Source organism: Bombina bombina, chromosome 11 (genome assembly GCF_027579735.1).
Source record: "Bombina bombina isolate aBomBom1 chromosome 11, aBomBom1.pri, whole genome shotgun sequence".
Taxonomy (NCBI): Eukaryota; Metazoa; Chordata; class Amphibia; order Anura; family Bombinatoridae; genus Bombina; species Bombina bombina.
The window spans coordinates 166,048,621-166,064,537 of record NC_069509.1 but is presented as its reverse complement, the minus strand read 5'-3'; the positions used below and the strand labels follow the sequence as shown (position 1 = coordinate 166,064,537).

At 35.4% G+C, this 15,917-nt stretch overlaps 1 protein-coding gene across 1 annotated transcript in view; it reads right to left on the bottom strand.

The window, feature by feature from the left end:
* LOC128641725 (uncharacterized) overlaps window positions 1-15,917 on the bottom strand; it is a 392,787-nt gene that overhangs the window by 72,224 nt on the left and 304,646 nt on the right. Inside the window, exon 37 of the mRNA XM_053694250.1 lies at window positions 12,768-12,865. Within this exon, the coding sequence (XP_053550225.1) occupies window positions 12,768-12,865 (98 nt within the window). The remainder of the gene's footprint in view (window positions 1-12,767; window positions 12,866-15,917) is intronic.

Sequence of the window (15,917 nt, the reverse complement as noted above, 5' to 3'; positions counted from 1 at the left end):
ATTAAATCTCTAATTGAAAAGCAACTAACAAACTTGCAAAAAGACATCTGTTAAGATTTAGCCAGAACATATTACATTTCATTTTTATTGTAATCTGAAACATTACAATACAATTCCAGGTGAAACATTATACTGTAAAAATAGGCTTATGTTTTTGTATTAATGTTGTCTAGAAAACTTCTCATATAACATATTTAAGAAAACAAGGAAATAGTTTAATAAATAAAAAAAAAATATTGTCTCAAAAATAAGTAGATTACACGTTCAATGCACTCATATATATCCTTATACTTACAGAAATCCTGTAAACTTGCAAGATGTACGGTGCAAACAATCAGTAATAAGTGAAACGTATACATCTTCTCAGGAACTATTCATTAGATCATTAGATGTCTGTAAATGGTCATAGAATGTGAACAAAAAAACTTAATACATAACCATAAACTACAATGGACAACAACAACAAAAGCTCAGTTTGTGTTGGAGAGTTCATGTTACAAGTAGCAATTAAATACAAGTTGCAAACCCAAGATTTTAAGAAGGATGTCCCAGCATTATTGAAGACATTTAATTTACTTTAAAAATAACACCATTTAAGGGACAGTAAAAACCTGTATACGTTTAGTTATATGTTTAATGAAACAACTTTGTAATATATTTTCATTCTTTTTTTTTGCCCTTTTAACATGTCATTTAGCGCTAGAAATTGTGGCGTTTCTTATATTCGGAACTTTAAATGCACTGTGCTTACGTCTCAAGGTAAACCCTGCCACATATATTTCCCTAATTGATTTTAAATGATAACAAATGCAAAGCAATGCATTTTACTAACATTATGACAATGGCTATCCTTTTGGTCTGCAGACTAAAGCCCATAAGGCAAGTTTTTGGGAGGGGTCTTGCTACTGTTTATTTGCCTTTCACATATTAAATTGCAGTGACATTTAATAGTTACCGGTATCAAAGCTATACAAATTTATCTTTTTAACTAAACTCTAACCCTATTCCTAAAAATATTGGAACCAATAATCGCTCATTCACTATCTGATAAAGCTGTTCACATAATTTCATTGGTGTTAAGATTAAGAAATTGTATTTGCACTGTAATAATGCATTCTGTTTCAACAGCATTGTAGTAAAATGTTACACCCAAACTGCACCTCAAAGGTAGAAGTTTGGATCGTTGGTAGAGCCTTTGGATCGCTCAAGCACGTGACCTACCCAGACGTGAATACGCTGGTTACTCATGCCATGTGTGTTTCGGCGTGTACCTAGCAGCAGCCGCTCAAACAGAACGAGCATTATAGCAATACTACAGCAGGAACTTAACGATCCCAGTGGATTACAATCTTGCATCTTGGATTCAGCTAAGTGTATTAACACCTTCAATTCTGCATATCTGGAAAGTGACTGAACTTTGGCAAAACCGCTATTTGTGGAGGGTCAGCCTGGTTTGACCTTGTTTGCACTAAAACGAAATAAGCTGTTTGGGAACTGTTATTATTCCTGTTTGTTTGCACAATCATATGCTTGTTATTACATATTTGTTTATAAAAAGTGTGGCTGCTAAAGCCATTAATCATTCAGAATTATTAGTATTCCACCACACTTAGATCCCAGAACTTTATCTGCCCGGTAGTATCCCTTGTACATTCTTGGGTACCGTGTGCAGTAAGGGTGTAGTATGTGTGGGGTACTTCTGAATGATATGCATATTTCATGCTAAGATTATAAGGTGTGCACATCTTCAGGGTATGGGGTTTTTGTCACGTGACTATGTGGTACTATACAAATGTGATGGATATATAGATCATACTGATTTCAGTTGTTTAGGTATAGTAATCTTGAGTATTAGCGCTATATGGATTAGAGATGCAGCTCCGATATTAGGATAATAAATTCTGTTTTGATTATTTACAAAAGAGTGCTTGATTCCCTATCTTTTATATGGCACATTGATTTGTATGTCCCATTTCTTATCTTATAGTCTTGTGTTAGTTTATTTTCAATAGGGTCTGCACCACTTAAATATTAGGCTATATCATTAGCAGTATATGGTATTGAATTACACATTTATATCAACCGTTTGTCCTGTCTTTGGTTCTTTATATATATATTAGACATGTGCGATTCGGTTCGGTTCGATTCGGAAATTCGGAAAATTCAGCAAATTCGGCGATTCGGATCGAACCGAATTTCCGAATTAAAATTTTGCCGAATTTTCCGAATCAAATCGATTCGTAAATTCGGATGGCCATTGGATTACACTAGTATTATACAGTATGTTAGGTTAACACCTAATATACAGTATAATACTAGTCTAATCACACCTAACACTGCTGAATTTACGAACCAAATCGAACCGAATGGAACCAAATCGAACCGAATCCAGACGAATTTCTTCGAATCCGAATGAATCCGAAACTAATCCGAAACGCATCGATTCGAAATTTTCCGAATTTGAATCGATCCGAACCGAACTTCGAAAAAATTCTGAATCGATCCGAACCGAACCGAATTTTTTCGCCATGCACATGTCTATATATATATATATATATATATATATAGGTGTATATATATATATATATATATATATATATATATATATATATATATATATATATATATATATATATATATATGTTCTGTCTGAATCTGAATGCACATATCTAGTTCATACTTTTCACTTTATAGGCAGATGAAAAGGTTTTAAGAAATAATCTGTCATAAAAAAGGCACTTACTGCATTGTTTGTATAATAAAAATTCAAAAGGGACAAGAAAACATTTTTTTTATTTCGTTATTCAGACAGAATACATCATTTTAAACAATGTTCTCATTTACTTCTATCATTAATTTTGCTTAATTGCTTGATTCTTTTTCTATCCAATCAGCAGCCAACTTCCAGTAGTTTATTGCTATGCCTGATCCTACCTAGCTATGCTTTCAACAAATGATACCAAGCAACGTAGAAATTAACTTCCAGAGAAGTAGCATTGCCATTATAAAATCTTTTGCCTTCTTCAGACTTATGCAGTATTGTAATCAAAATTTTGCTCCCACATGAAACTTACAAAGAAGGTATAAAAGAGTTTTTATGACGCAACAGAGTAACCTTTTTTTGTAATTCTATTTTATATTTGTATTTGTGGGTACAATTTAGCAATGTATATTCATATACATATATGTTTAAATCTGCTGCACATTGCTGCACGACTTACCCGCTTCACTGCGCTCGATTCTCTGCTGTGTCTGACGACATGAGAATGAGGCTCCCATCGGAACCTATGGAAGCGCGCTCTATTGAGTGCAAAGCTTCCATGCAATGTGATCGCGAGTTTGTGTTCACAATGGCTGGACTTCAAATAACAGCGCACATTTGTGTGCGCTGGTATTACGATTGGAGCACAAACATCACGCATGCAAAAGCGCAATTTCTTTGTATGACAAATATCTCTGGTATCCACGTCACAAAGAATCCCTCCACAGAAGTGAATAATATATTTGACCTCCTGTAATGGTTATTAAAGGGGTGGTACAAAACATGCGCACAATTTGCTAAATTGTGAGCAAAATTAAACAAAAATAAATATGGCTGCTCTGGGGCTTAGTAGTTTTTCCAGTTTGTCCTAGAATGATTGATTTAAATACTTTCTTTAATTTCTAAAAAGCATACAAAGATAGTGCAGAAAATTAGATATTTTTTTTTTTTTTAGAATTGCATTATCTATCCGAATCATTAAAGTTTACATTTGGCTTTCATGTCCCTTTAAGATTATGCCTATAGTAAATATCAGGTAAAAAGATTATTAAAGTGAGATTAAACATCAAAAACCTCTAGACATAATTATTATTATTTTATTATCATTTATTTATATAGCGCAAAAAAATTCTGTAGTGCTAATTATGCATGTTAAAGGGACATTAAACCCAAACATTTTTTTTCATGATTCAGATAAAGAATACAATTTTGAACAACATTTCAATTTACTTCTATTATCTAATTTGCTTTATTCTTTAGATATCCGTTGTAGAAGAAATAGCAATGCACATGGGTGAGCCAATCACACAATGCATCTATGTGCAGCCACCAATCAACAGCTACTGAGCCTATCTAGATATGCTTTTCAGCATAGGATATCAAAAGAATGACGCAAATTAGATAATGGAAGTAATTTAGAAAGTTGTTTAAAATGTAATTGTATTTCTAAATAATAAAATTAGAAAAAAAGAGTTTCATGTCCCTTTAAGCAAAGATTAGCCTGAGAATAGTATATAAATATATTTGTGTTCATTGTATGAGTTAAAATGAAATAATAAGGGCCTCGCGCCCATGTTTGCAGCCAGAGACACTATACCTGTCTTGTGATTTCGCAAGATTAATTAAATAAGCATTGGGGTTATCAATCACCTCAGATGGATTAGTCAGAGTAGATTTTTCACCACCTCATGACCTCAGGTGAGATAGAGGTTAGCAAACAGAGGACTAGATGGCACACGCTCCAATGCTGCATCCACCACTGCATAAAATATGTGTAAATAAAGTAATGGGCACTGACATGTTGAAACCTAGGTTTTCCTTATCTTACCTCTTCTACTAGTGAGCAAACAATGGTTTTGCAGAATAAAGATGTGCTAGGTTTGTGAGGCGATGAAGTAGATTTATTAAACAGCGGCTCACCTGAAATGGAAGTTAAGAAGTATCGGTTTTAAGGCCTTAACTTCTCCACCAACTTTTAGGTGGCAGACTGAAATCATCCCTATCCGACACGATCGGGATGATTGACATCCCCTGCTAGCGTCCGATTGGACACGAGTGTGCAGGGGGCGGCATTGAACAAGCATTTCACAAGAAATGCTTGTGCAATGTTAAATGCCGACCGCATAAGCTGCCGGCATTTAGCGAGGTTGAGCAGACATAATTTGCTACAGCGAATCATGTCGGCTTTATCATTAATAAATCTACCCCTTGGTGTCTGAGCTTCCAATTCTAGTGGTAAATGAAAGCATCAACATTTTCTGAGATTAATTACAGGAAAGGGGACAAAAAAATAATACAAATATATAGCATTGTTTTAAAACTACACACACACAAAAAAAAAATTGTTACTTTCCTAAAATGTTTACTGTCCCTTTAAATATTAGGTGTAAACTATTATTAGAGCAATACATTTTTTAACTATGCATAATTAAAAAAAACATGTATAATGCAGTTGATTAAAGGGACAGTCTAGTCAAAATTAAAATTTCATGATTCAGATAGGGCATGCAATTTTAAACAACTTTCCAATCTACTTTTATCATAAAATTGCTTAGTTCTTTTGGTATTCTTTGCTGCAAGCTAAACCTAGGTAGACTCAAACTGATTTCTAACTGTTAAAAATCGTTGCCTATCTGCATATGCATTTTGACAGTTTTTCACAGTTAGACAGAGCTAGTTTATGTGTGCCATATAGATAACATTGTGCTCACCCCTGTGGAGTTATTTAAGAGTCAGTAACTATTGGCTAAAATGTATGTTTGTCAAAGGACTGAAATAAGGGGGCAGTCTGCAGGGGCTTAGATACAAGGTAATCACAGAGGTAAAAAGTATATTAATATAACAGTGTTGGTTATGCAAAACTGGGATGGATTATCTATCTTTTTAAACAATAAAAATTCTGGAGTAGACTGTCCCTTTAATTCTGCCTGCTTTTCCTGCAATTTAAAACTGAATATTGTAGTGTTTCCACTCCCACCAGAAAGCTTGGAGTGCATTCCATTGAATGCAAAAACTTGACACGCCTACATGCTGCATAGTGATTGGTTGATATGTGCAGGACTTTGTTTATTTCTGTGCCTGATTGGTCACAAAAATGCCTGATTGGTCACAAAATACTAAATAAGTTAAACTACATTCTTGAAGCATTTCATGGGGTGCTCCCTTAAAAAATATATAGTTTTGAATACTTTAAAAATATTTTTTATTTGTATTCAGATCTTCTGAAATGCAAACATTATTTTTAATGCATACATTAAAACAAAAACCTTAATGTCACTTGAAAAATCTTCAGAGAAAATGTCAAATATCTTTGAATTTAAAAAAATATGCTGACAATATTTGAACAACATAGAGTCAGTTTAATCTACTGTTAAATTCCATTATGATAAAATTGCATGTATATTTCAGATTGGCCAATATGTGTAATAACCATTTAGCTCTCTAATATAAAACATTATATATTTTTTTTACCATATATTCAATAAGATATACTTACTTCTAGCTGCTGTGAGAGTCTACAATCCCCTACATGTTTAACTCCGACCTTTTATAGGAAGATATGGTATATACAACAACAGGTCAAACTCAATTTCTATAGCAAAGTTTTACATTACAAATTTGCCTTTTCTTTTGATAATGCATATTTTCTCAGATTCTACTTATTTTTCTTCTATTATACATTCCCACCTACACCTTAAATTCAATATCAAATCATCCCTATTGCTTACACTTCTATAATGAACATCTCAAAAGGGTCACTTTATTCTTTGACAGTCTTTATTATTCAAAAAAACTCATTACTATAGACAAATCTCAAATATCACATTTTATGGGTATTTTAAATTCACAAAACTAGTTCACCAGGAAGTAAACTTTCAAAACAGGTATTTTCTAAGAATGATTTTGTAAGCTTAGGTTTCATATAAATTTAAGGTTCAATGCCATATTTCCTCTTAAAATCTGGAAAAAATAATTATCTTTGTGATAAATTATCTCATCTGGATGTTGGAAGAAAAAATAATACTATATATATATATATATATATATATATATATATATACTGTATATATATAGAAGACAGACAATGGGAAGGCACTCATCGTAATAAATATATCGCTTTATTTACTTGTTAACGTTTACCCCCGTCCTCAGACCAACTGGTTGGTCTGAGGACGGGGGTAACCCCGAAAACGTTAACAAGTAAATAAAGAGATATATTTATTACGGTGAGTGCCTTCCCATTGCCTGTCTTCTATGTATGTTTTTTGAAGAGCACCCCGGACGATGAATTGTTGAAAGTGTGTGCTGGTTCCCCTCTGCATATTACAAAATATATATATATATATATATATATATATATATATATACATATTGTTGTTGTTTTTATATATATATATATATATATATATATTTAAATATATTTAATCAGCTTAGAAAATATTTATTTTTTACAAGCATAGATATCTGAAAGAGATTAAAAAAAAAACCCAATAAAACTAAAAGTCCTAAAGCTAAAAAAACAAACAAAGAAAAAACAAACACTGAATTCATTAAAAATAAAATGAAATTATTTTAGTTTTCATTTAAAGGGACACTGAACCCAAATTTTTTCTTTTGTGATTCGGATAGAGCATGTAAATTTAAGCAACTTTCTAATTTACTCCTATTATCAATTTTTCTTCATTCTCTTGCTATCTTTATTTGAAAAAGAAGACATCTAAGCTAAGGAGCCAGCAAATGTTTGGTCCAGAACCCAGGACAGCACTTGTTTATTGGTGGGTGAATTTATCCACCAATCAGCGAGAACAACCCAGGTTGTTCACCAAAAATGGTCCGGCATCTAAACTTACATTCTTGCTTTTCAAATAAAGATACCAAGAGAATGAAGAAAATGTGATAATAGGAGTAAATTAGAAAGTTGCTTAAAATTGAATGTTCTATCTGAATCACAAAAGAAAAAATGTGGGTTCAGTGTCCCTTTAAAGGGACAGTCAACACCAAAATTGTTATTGTTTAAAAAGATAGATAACGTCTTTACTACCCATTCCCCAGCTTTGCACAACCAACATTGTTATATTAATATACTTTATAACATTTCTGCCTGTTTGTAAGCCACTATAGACAGCCTCTTATCACATGCTTTTTAATTTGCTTTTTGCAACAAGACACTGCTAGTTCATGTGGACCATGTGGACCATATAGATAGCATATGGTCCACATGAACTACACTATTTGGCTAAATTGCAAGTCAATAGATAATAAATAAATAGCCATGTGACCAGGGGCATTCAAAAGAGGCTTAGATACAAAGTAATCACAGAGGTAAAAAGTATATTAATATAACCATGTTGGCTGTGCAAAACTGGGTAATGGGTAAGGGATTATCTATCTTTTTAAACAATAACATTTTTGGAGATGACTGCCCCTTTAATGAAAAAACATATATATTTTTTTTAATTACATTTTTACATTTATTGATATATGTAATATTTAGTGCAAGCCTAGACATAGGCCTAGTTGGAATTAAGGCGATATGTGCTTGATTATATTTTTAGATGTAAATACATATTGATATTTAAATAGGAACATAACTCCAACTAGTCCAATACTGGGGCTAGCAATACATATTACAAATAACAATACATTTATAATGCGGAACACTTGTATTGTTTGAAAATGTTTATATCTCAAATTATATTTCCTCTTTTACACCTAGTTGAGAATGCCGTAATGTTTGACACCTTATTGACAGTTTACGGCAGAGTTTTAACTGTTTGCGCTTTCAACAGAAACCTTGTGTAAATTTGTGCCTTCTATTATTGTATGTGGATTGCGTAATTCTTTTTCAACAGCCAGAGCCCAGTAAGCGATAATGATGGAAAACACCCCATTGTAAACTCGTTGATAAGCGCAATGTCTCCCGACAGCAGTCTTTTTTCGTTTTTGAACCTTGCAAAAACCCAATTGCGGCTCAATGATCGTTTTTGCCTCCTTTGCCCTTGTCAGTGAGATGCAGCCATAACACTCTAAACACATTAGGCAAGGAGTCCACATCCGGTTTCCCCATCACCCTTAGGGAGACTTTTCAAAATAAAAAGAAGCTACTCCCAGGTGGTAACTAGGCCATTTAACAAACCACTGAACTGTAACTAGGCCATTTACCAAACCACTGAACTGTAACTAGGCCATTTACCAAACCACTGAACTGTAACTAGGCCATTTACCAAACCACTGAACTGTAACTAGGCCATTTTACCAAACCACTGAACTGTTGTCTGTTCCTAGCAGACTGCGTCTCTTTATGTTTGTATTTGTACTATGACCCTGGCAATGCCCTACGCAATACCCTTATGGCAATCTAGGATAGCTTTTTTTTTTAGATATTTTCATTGGGCAAAGGAGCTATTATACTTTAGGGCAAGACCCTACCAAATGCTCTTATCAGGGCAATGCCCAACAAAATTACCTTCCCAGGGCAACTTTTTTTGATATTTTTTTTAGGTTATGGTTGTATATTTAGATATATTTCTTGGGCAAAAGAGCTGAAAATACTTTAGGGCAATGCCCTACCAAATGCTCTTTTTCAGAGAAAATTTTAGAATTGTTTTTTAGATAGGGGTTTTATGGGGGGGGGGTTACTTTTGTTGTAGAATGGGTAGTATTTTGTTTTAGAAAAATGCTCTACAAAAAAACTTCTAAGGGCTTTTTGCTATAGTAACTTTTAGTGTTAGTATAGGCTTTTTTTATTTTGGGGTGTTTTTTTAATTTTTTTTAATTTTCTGTAATTTTTATTGTTTTTTTTGGGGGGGATTGTAACTCAGGTGTTAGCTTAAAGGTATCAGGGGGAGTTAGGTAGTTTAGTAGTGTGGGGCTAGTTTGTGTTGGGGGTTGAAGTGGATTAAGGGTTAATTGGTTTGGGTGCTTATTGCGATGGGGGTTGTGGCAGTTCAGAGTTTAAAAGGTTAATAAAACGAACATGTAAATATAACTATATTTTAAATTATATATACATTATATAAAAAATAACATTATTTTAAGTATTGTATATAATTTAAATTTTATTTATTTTTTATTTTTCATTTTATTATTTTGTACATAAATATATAATTTAAATTATATATTTGTGTTTAAAATAATAAAATGAACAAGCAAAAATAACTACCTTTTAAATTATATATATGTGTAGCAAAAAAGCTCCTATTGTTATAAAAGATTGCGGTTTTTTTGTATACTTTATTAGTCAGGTAGATTGCAGACACAACGAAGTGTGGTGTTTGAATTATATAGATTTTAAATTTAAACTAAATATAATTCTATGGTAAAACAAACTCAACTAAACCATTACAACTAAGTTAAGTGAAATAAATACTATAAAAGGGTCTCCATTATTTTCAAAGAATTTATTAGGAACCACTATATATATGTTATAATAAGATTAATATTTACAGGTATATATACAAATACATTTTACAGCAAAACAGTCCAAATAATAGTACAGGGCAACAACCTCAATTTGTGCAACACTGCTAAAATAATCACAGAATTGTATCCAAGGAATATACTTTGCCAAATTCTGCAATGTGTCCAATATTAGCCATCTTCAGCGAGAGAGGGGGAAAGGAGTGAGAGATTGTTCCCCAATTGTATTCTTAATTCAAAAGGGTCTCGGCTATCACATGCCAGTCAAATGCTAATGGGAGTGTCTTTAATTAAACACATAGCTAAGAGACAAAGGTGTATCTTGGGGAAAGATTTTAAAACCAGCTATGTGAATTTTCCAGGGATATAATCTGTAAGCTATGGTCACCATATTCCCTCAATTTTTCTTCTCCTATGTTGCCCGTTTTCTAGTTATACCCACTAGTACATAAGAACACAGTTGGAGGGAGAACCTTACAGAAAAAATGATCACACCAACCCTTCGGAATATCATTCCCTCTGCGATAAGAGCTATTCTGTACTTTCCTAGGACTGTCAACTCCTAGTCTAACTTTAAACAATTCATTAAAAAAAATCACTCAAAATTATACATAGAAACAAAAAATCCAATGCTAAACCCCATCAGCAACATTTATACAATGGTCTTAAAATTGGGAAAAAAATAAATAAAGTTTGTGTATGAGTGCTTGAGTGTGGGTACACTAGATGGGTATGCGTGTAGTACAATTTGTATTAATAATGTGTGAATTGTTCCTGTAAAACAAAAGTTATAATGGTACACTAAAGTTCTTTGTTGTCATCTTTTAGCATGTGGTCCTTCTTCTTGCTTTATCAATCACCTCTCTTTGAACCACTTAGCTTTTTTCAGCACCCTCAAAGGAATAAAAATAGATTAAAAGCAGGCATATATTTAAGGCCTTCCGTGGGAGTTAGCTGGGCATTCCAGGGGGAGTGTAGGGAAGATGTAGGTATAGGCAGTATTAGGGATTTAGCTGGGGGTTCCGGAGGAGTATAGTTAAAAATATGACATAGGTGTAGGTGTTCTGTGGGAGTTAGTCTGGCGTTCCAGAGGAGTAACCCACAATTTGATTGGGTGCGTGCAATATATTCCAATCTCTGAAGTACAAGTTACTAGTAGGGTGTCAGCCATGTTTGTCTCACCACCTTTTCAATGGCGAGACTTTACAGTGTGAGGCAGATAGTGCAGGTGTAGTTACAGTAAGGTCACACAGGCATTATTGTGTTCCTACATAGAAACAGTCTTTGGTTTCCGTGAGCGCACTGTCTGTGCTGTGTAGGAACACTTCATATATGGTTCTCCACCCAGTGAAAGTGCCAACCAGTGGCAATGTCAGTGGGCTTTGCAGAAGCCATATTCCCTATTATTTCCTATGGGAGACGCATTGCAACTTGTTGGCACTTTGTGGTCCGTCCCCCTTTTTTACATATATCGACAGACCAACAGTCTGCAAGGCTGATGAGCTCAGAAAGGCAATTTCTCATCAGTCTTTCGATGCTTTGAATATTCAGGCCTCAGTGAGACTGTCCAGTTATATTTGTTCTTTGAACATAGATAAACAACTCATTATAGACCCATCAACATCCCAGTTAAACTAACCTATAACTTCTACAAATTGTATCAGAAGATCAATAATACTGCCCTTCAGAGAGATTTGAGTGATTGATCTAAAAGAATATGGTTAATTTAAAGAAATACAATTATACTATTCCATATGGTTATATGTTATTTGAACAATATAGTTATAAGAATAATAATTTACGATTTTTATAGAGCTTTTCTCCCTATGAGACTCAAAGCACTTTACAAATATACAAACATAAGATATAAAAGTTAAGAGTTTCTGAAGTTTAGATAAGTGGACTGAATGCCTGATGGAAGAGATGGATCTTTAGCTTTTTTAAAAAAGTCTGTAAGGACGGTGCTTCTCTGATTGTGCACGGTGAAGAGTTCCAGAAGGTAGGGGCAGCGTGGCTGAATGCCCTGGAGCCTTAGTTTGTCTTATTTCTTGGCACTGACAGGAGGGATGTGCTGGCTGACTGAAGTTAGCGGGAAGGGATGTAAGGTGTTAGGAGCTCTTTCAGGTACTGTGGGCCTAGATTGTTTAACGCTTTGAAGGTCAGTAAGCCAATTTTAAAATATGTTCGCTATTTAATTGGGAGCCAGTGAAGGGAGTGGAGAACAGGTGTTATGTGGTAGGAGTGACTTTGCTTGGCTGCTACATTTTGTATCGTCTGAAGGCGATGGAGTTCTTTTTTTGGAAAGGCCCAAGTAAAGTGCATTGCAGTAATCTAGTCTAGAGGATATAAATTCATGGATTTATGTTGGCATATCAACCGGTGGAATTAAGTGTTGTATCCTGGCTATGTTTTTCAGATGAAAAAAGGCAGATTTTATTACGGAGGAGATTTGCTTTTTAATTGATAGTTCTGTGCCAATCAGCACTCAGAGGTTTCATATCTTTGCTGAACTAATGAGTTCAGAGCCTCCTAGCTCCAGGCCAGTTGGGTGATTGTGGGATATTTTTGATGCCCGGGGTCCTCTTACCAAGAGTAACTCTGTTTTGTCTGGGTTCACTTTGAGCCAGATAGCATTCATCTATTCTATGAGGTCTGTTAAGCAACTGTTCATGCAGTGTGCTGGGTCTGTGGTATTTGGAGCAAAGGAGAAGTAGAGTTGTGTGTCATCAGCGTAACAATGATATCTTAGGTCATGTAGCATAATGATGTCCCTCAGTGGTAGCAAGTAAATTGCGAATAGCATGGGAGACAGGATGGATACTTGTGGAAATCTGCAGGTCAGTTCTGTAGGTGCTGATGAGCTTGATCCTGATGTTACTCTCTGTGATCTACCAGCGAGGAAAGATTTAAACCAGTTAAGGACTGTGCCTCCTAGGTCACAGGTGTGCTGTAAGCGCTCTATTAGAATCCTATGGTCAATGCTGTCAAATGCAACTGAGAGGTCCAAGAGGATTAGGATTGAGCAATCACCTTTGTCTCTTGCCCTAAGGAGGTCATTTAGCACTCGGACTAGCACTGTTTCAGTGCTGTGGTGGCATCTGAAGCCTGACTGGTAAGGATCGAATATGTTCAAGTGTGACAGATGGGCTTCCAGTTGAGTTGCCACTATTTTTTCTATTATTTTCCCCAGAAAAGAACGGTTGGATATCGGTCTGTAATTCGTCATGCAGTCTGAGTCTAATAAAGGTTTCTTTAGGAGTGGTTTTACCACAGCTTCTTTTAGAGGATCTGGGAAGTCTCCAGTTTTTAGTAAACACTGCACTATTTTTGTGAGGGCTACATCCAGATATGAGTTGAGTTGGAGCAGGGTCTAAGTCACACGTAGTAGGGTGTAACTTTTGTAGGGTGCTTTTGAATTCTTTTATATCCACATTTGTAAAAGTGGACTATAAACTTGAGCAATCTGGCATTCCATTGTAGAGGTTCTGGTGTGTAACTGTTTGGCCTGCTGTGATAGCGGCTCGGATTGAGGAAATCTTGTCTCTGAAGAAAGTCGCAAATGCTTCACATTTATCCTGAGAAAAGTTGGTGGGGCTGAGCAAGCATGCTGGTTTGCATAGCCTTTCTACTGTGTGAAACAGTTGTCTGGGTCTATTGTGGGAGAGTGCAATTTCGCATGATAAGAATGAAGATTTTTTCTGTGTTATCTTAAATAGATTTTTTTTTAGATGTTTGGTAAGAGCGGCTTTATCCTCTGGGTCATGTGTCTTGTGCCATTTTCTCTTGAGTTTACGGCCTGATCTCTTCATCTGTCTGATGGTGTTCTCAAACCACGGTGCATTGTTGTAGGTTTTACAGTTCATATGCGTGTTGGTGCAATGCTTTCTAGGGTGTCTCTTATGGTTTTGTTGTAGCGTAGGACTAGGGAGCTAGGGTCTTCGCAGGTGCCCATTAGTTCACTTAGATCCATATGTGATGCTACATCCAATGGCGTCATCCCTTTTAATGAGCGGTGTTTGATCAGGTTCTGATGCTGGTGTCTGGTTGATTTGGATATAATGGAGTGGTGGTCTGACCAAGTAACTGGATTTACAGTTACTGGTGACATTTCTAGTCCAGACTGGAACACTAGATCAAGTGTATGACCTTTTCTGTGGGTGGAAGTTGTGACGATTTGTGTGAAGCTGAGTGAACTCATCAAGCTGAGGAGATCCTTCCCAAGCAGGGATAGGAAGTCATCAATCCAAGTGTTGAAGTCTCCCAATATAAGTCATCTGGGGTGTTCAAGGATTAAGCCAGCCAACAGGTCTGGGAGTTCATGAAGAAATTTGTTCCCATCTCCTGGGGGTCTGTATATTAACAGTATTCAGAATCCTCTATCTATTGAGAGACTGGCAGTTACCCATTCAAAAGATTGTTTTTTGTGGACTGATATTGGTCTGGGATTAAAAAAAGATTTCGCACAGATCATAACTCTGCCTCCTTTGCGATCTTGTCTTGGGCGGTGGAACATGGTGTAATTGCCTGAGATAGCTGCCTCTAGAAAAGGCCTCACATTTTCATCTAGCCATGATTCAGTGAGGCATGCTAAGTTGCATGTTTCAATAAGGTCGGAGATAATAGCTGTTTAGCTCCTTATTGATCTGGCATTGAACAGGATTGATCTGATAGGACAGTCTTGGGATTCTGAGTTTTTGCTCTGTATTTTGGAGATAGCAAGTCTTCTAAAGGGGATCATATCAAGAGGTTTCCTTGATTTAATAGTGGGGTTTTTGTTGTTTCTAGGTTGAATCACTTTGATTGGGTGTGTGGTTATATAAGGGCAGCTATGATAGTGTAAGGATATAGAACTTTAAGTTTTGATTTTCCTCCATGACAGCCTCTGTTAGTCCCTTTGAAGATGCAGAGTGATTTAAGGGTAGCCACTAGTGAAGGACTGAATGCTGTGACCACTTTTTTTGGTCTTAGGGAATGCATATGTGGGGGAGTATAGGTGATCATTGCCTCCGTAGTGAGGGAGTTAACATAGTTTCTAGTTTTATATGGTTGTAAGCAGTGGGGGTTGATTACATGTATCTGCTCTATAGGATTTAGGCCAGTTCTACTTGGCATAGTGTTAATTTGTAATAAAAGACATAAACAACAATCAGTACTAATTAATTTATTAACAATTATATTACTTATAAATTAGAATTTATTAATGGGACAAAAAACCTACAATTAGTTTCTTTATAATTCAGACAGGGCATACTAATCTAAAATACTTTTCAATGTACTTATTATAGACATGTGCATTAGTTTTCAGAAGAATCAAACACCTAGATTACAAGTTTTGAGCGCTATAGGGAAAGTAAAGAACGCAAAAAAAGTTGCATTATTTAACCCCCTATAGCGCTATCATTACAAGTTTTAAAAAACCTCAGCTTGTGCGTGCGATATGGCTGCGTTGAGCTCCATACCGCATACAAAACAAGTGCTGTGTTTGACGTGCTCATGCACTCTTCTCCCATAGACATCAATGGGTAGAAGGTGTCAGAAAAAACCTAACACCTGCGATCCCGGAATGAAAAGCCCCGTAACGTAGCCCCATTGATGTCTATGGGGAAAGAAAACGAATGTGTAAACCTAACACCCTAACATAAACCCCACATCTAAACACCCCTAATCTGCCACCCCGACATCGCTTCCACCTACATAATGTTATTAACCCCTAATCTGTCGTTCCCGATATCACTGC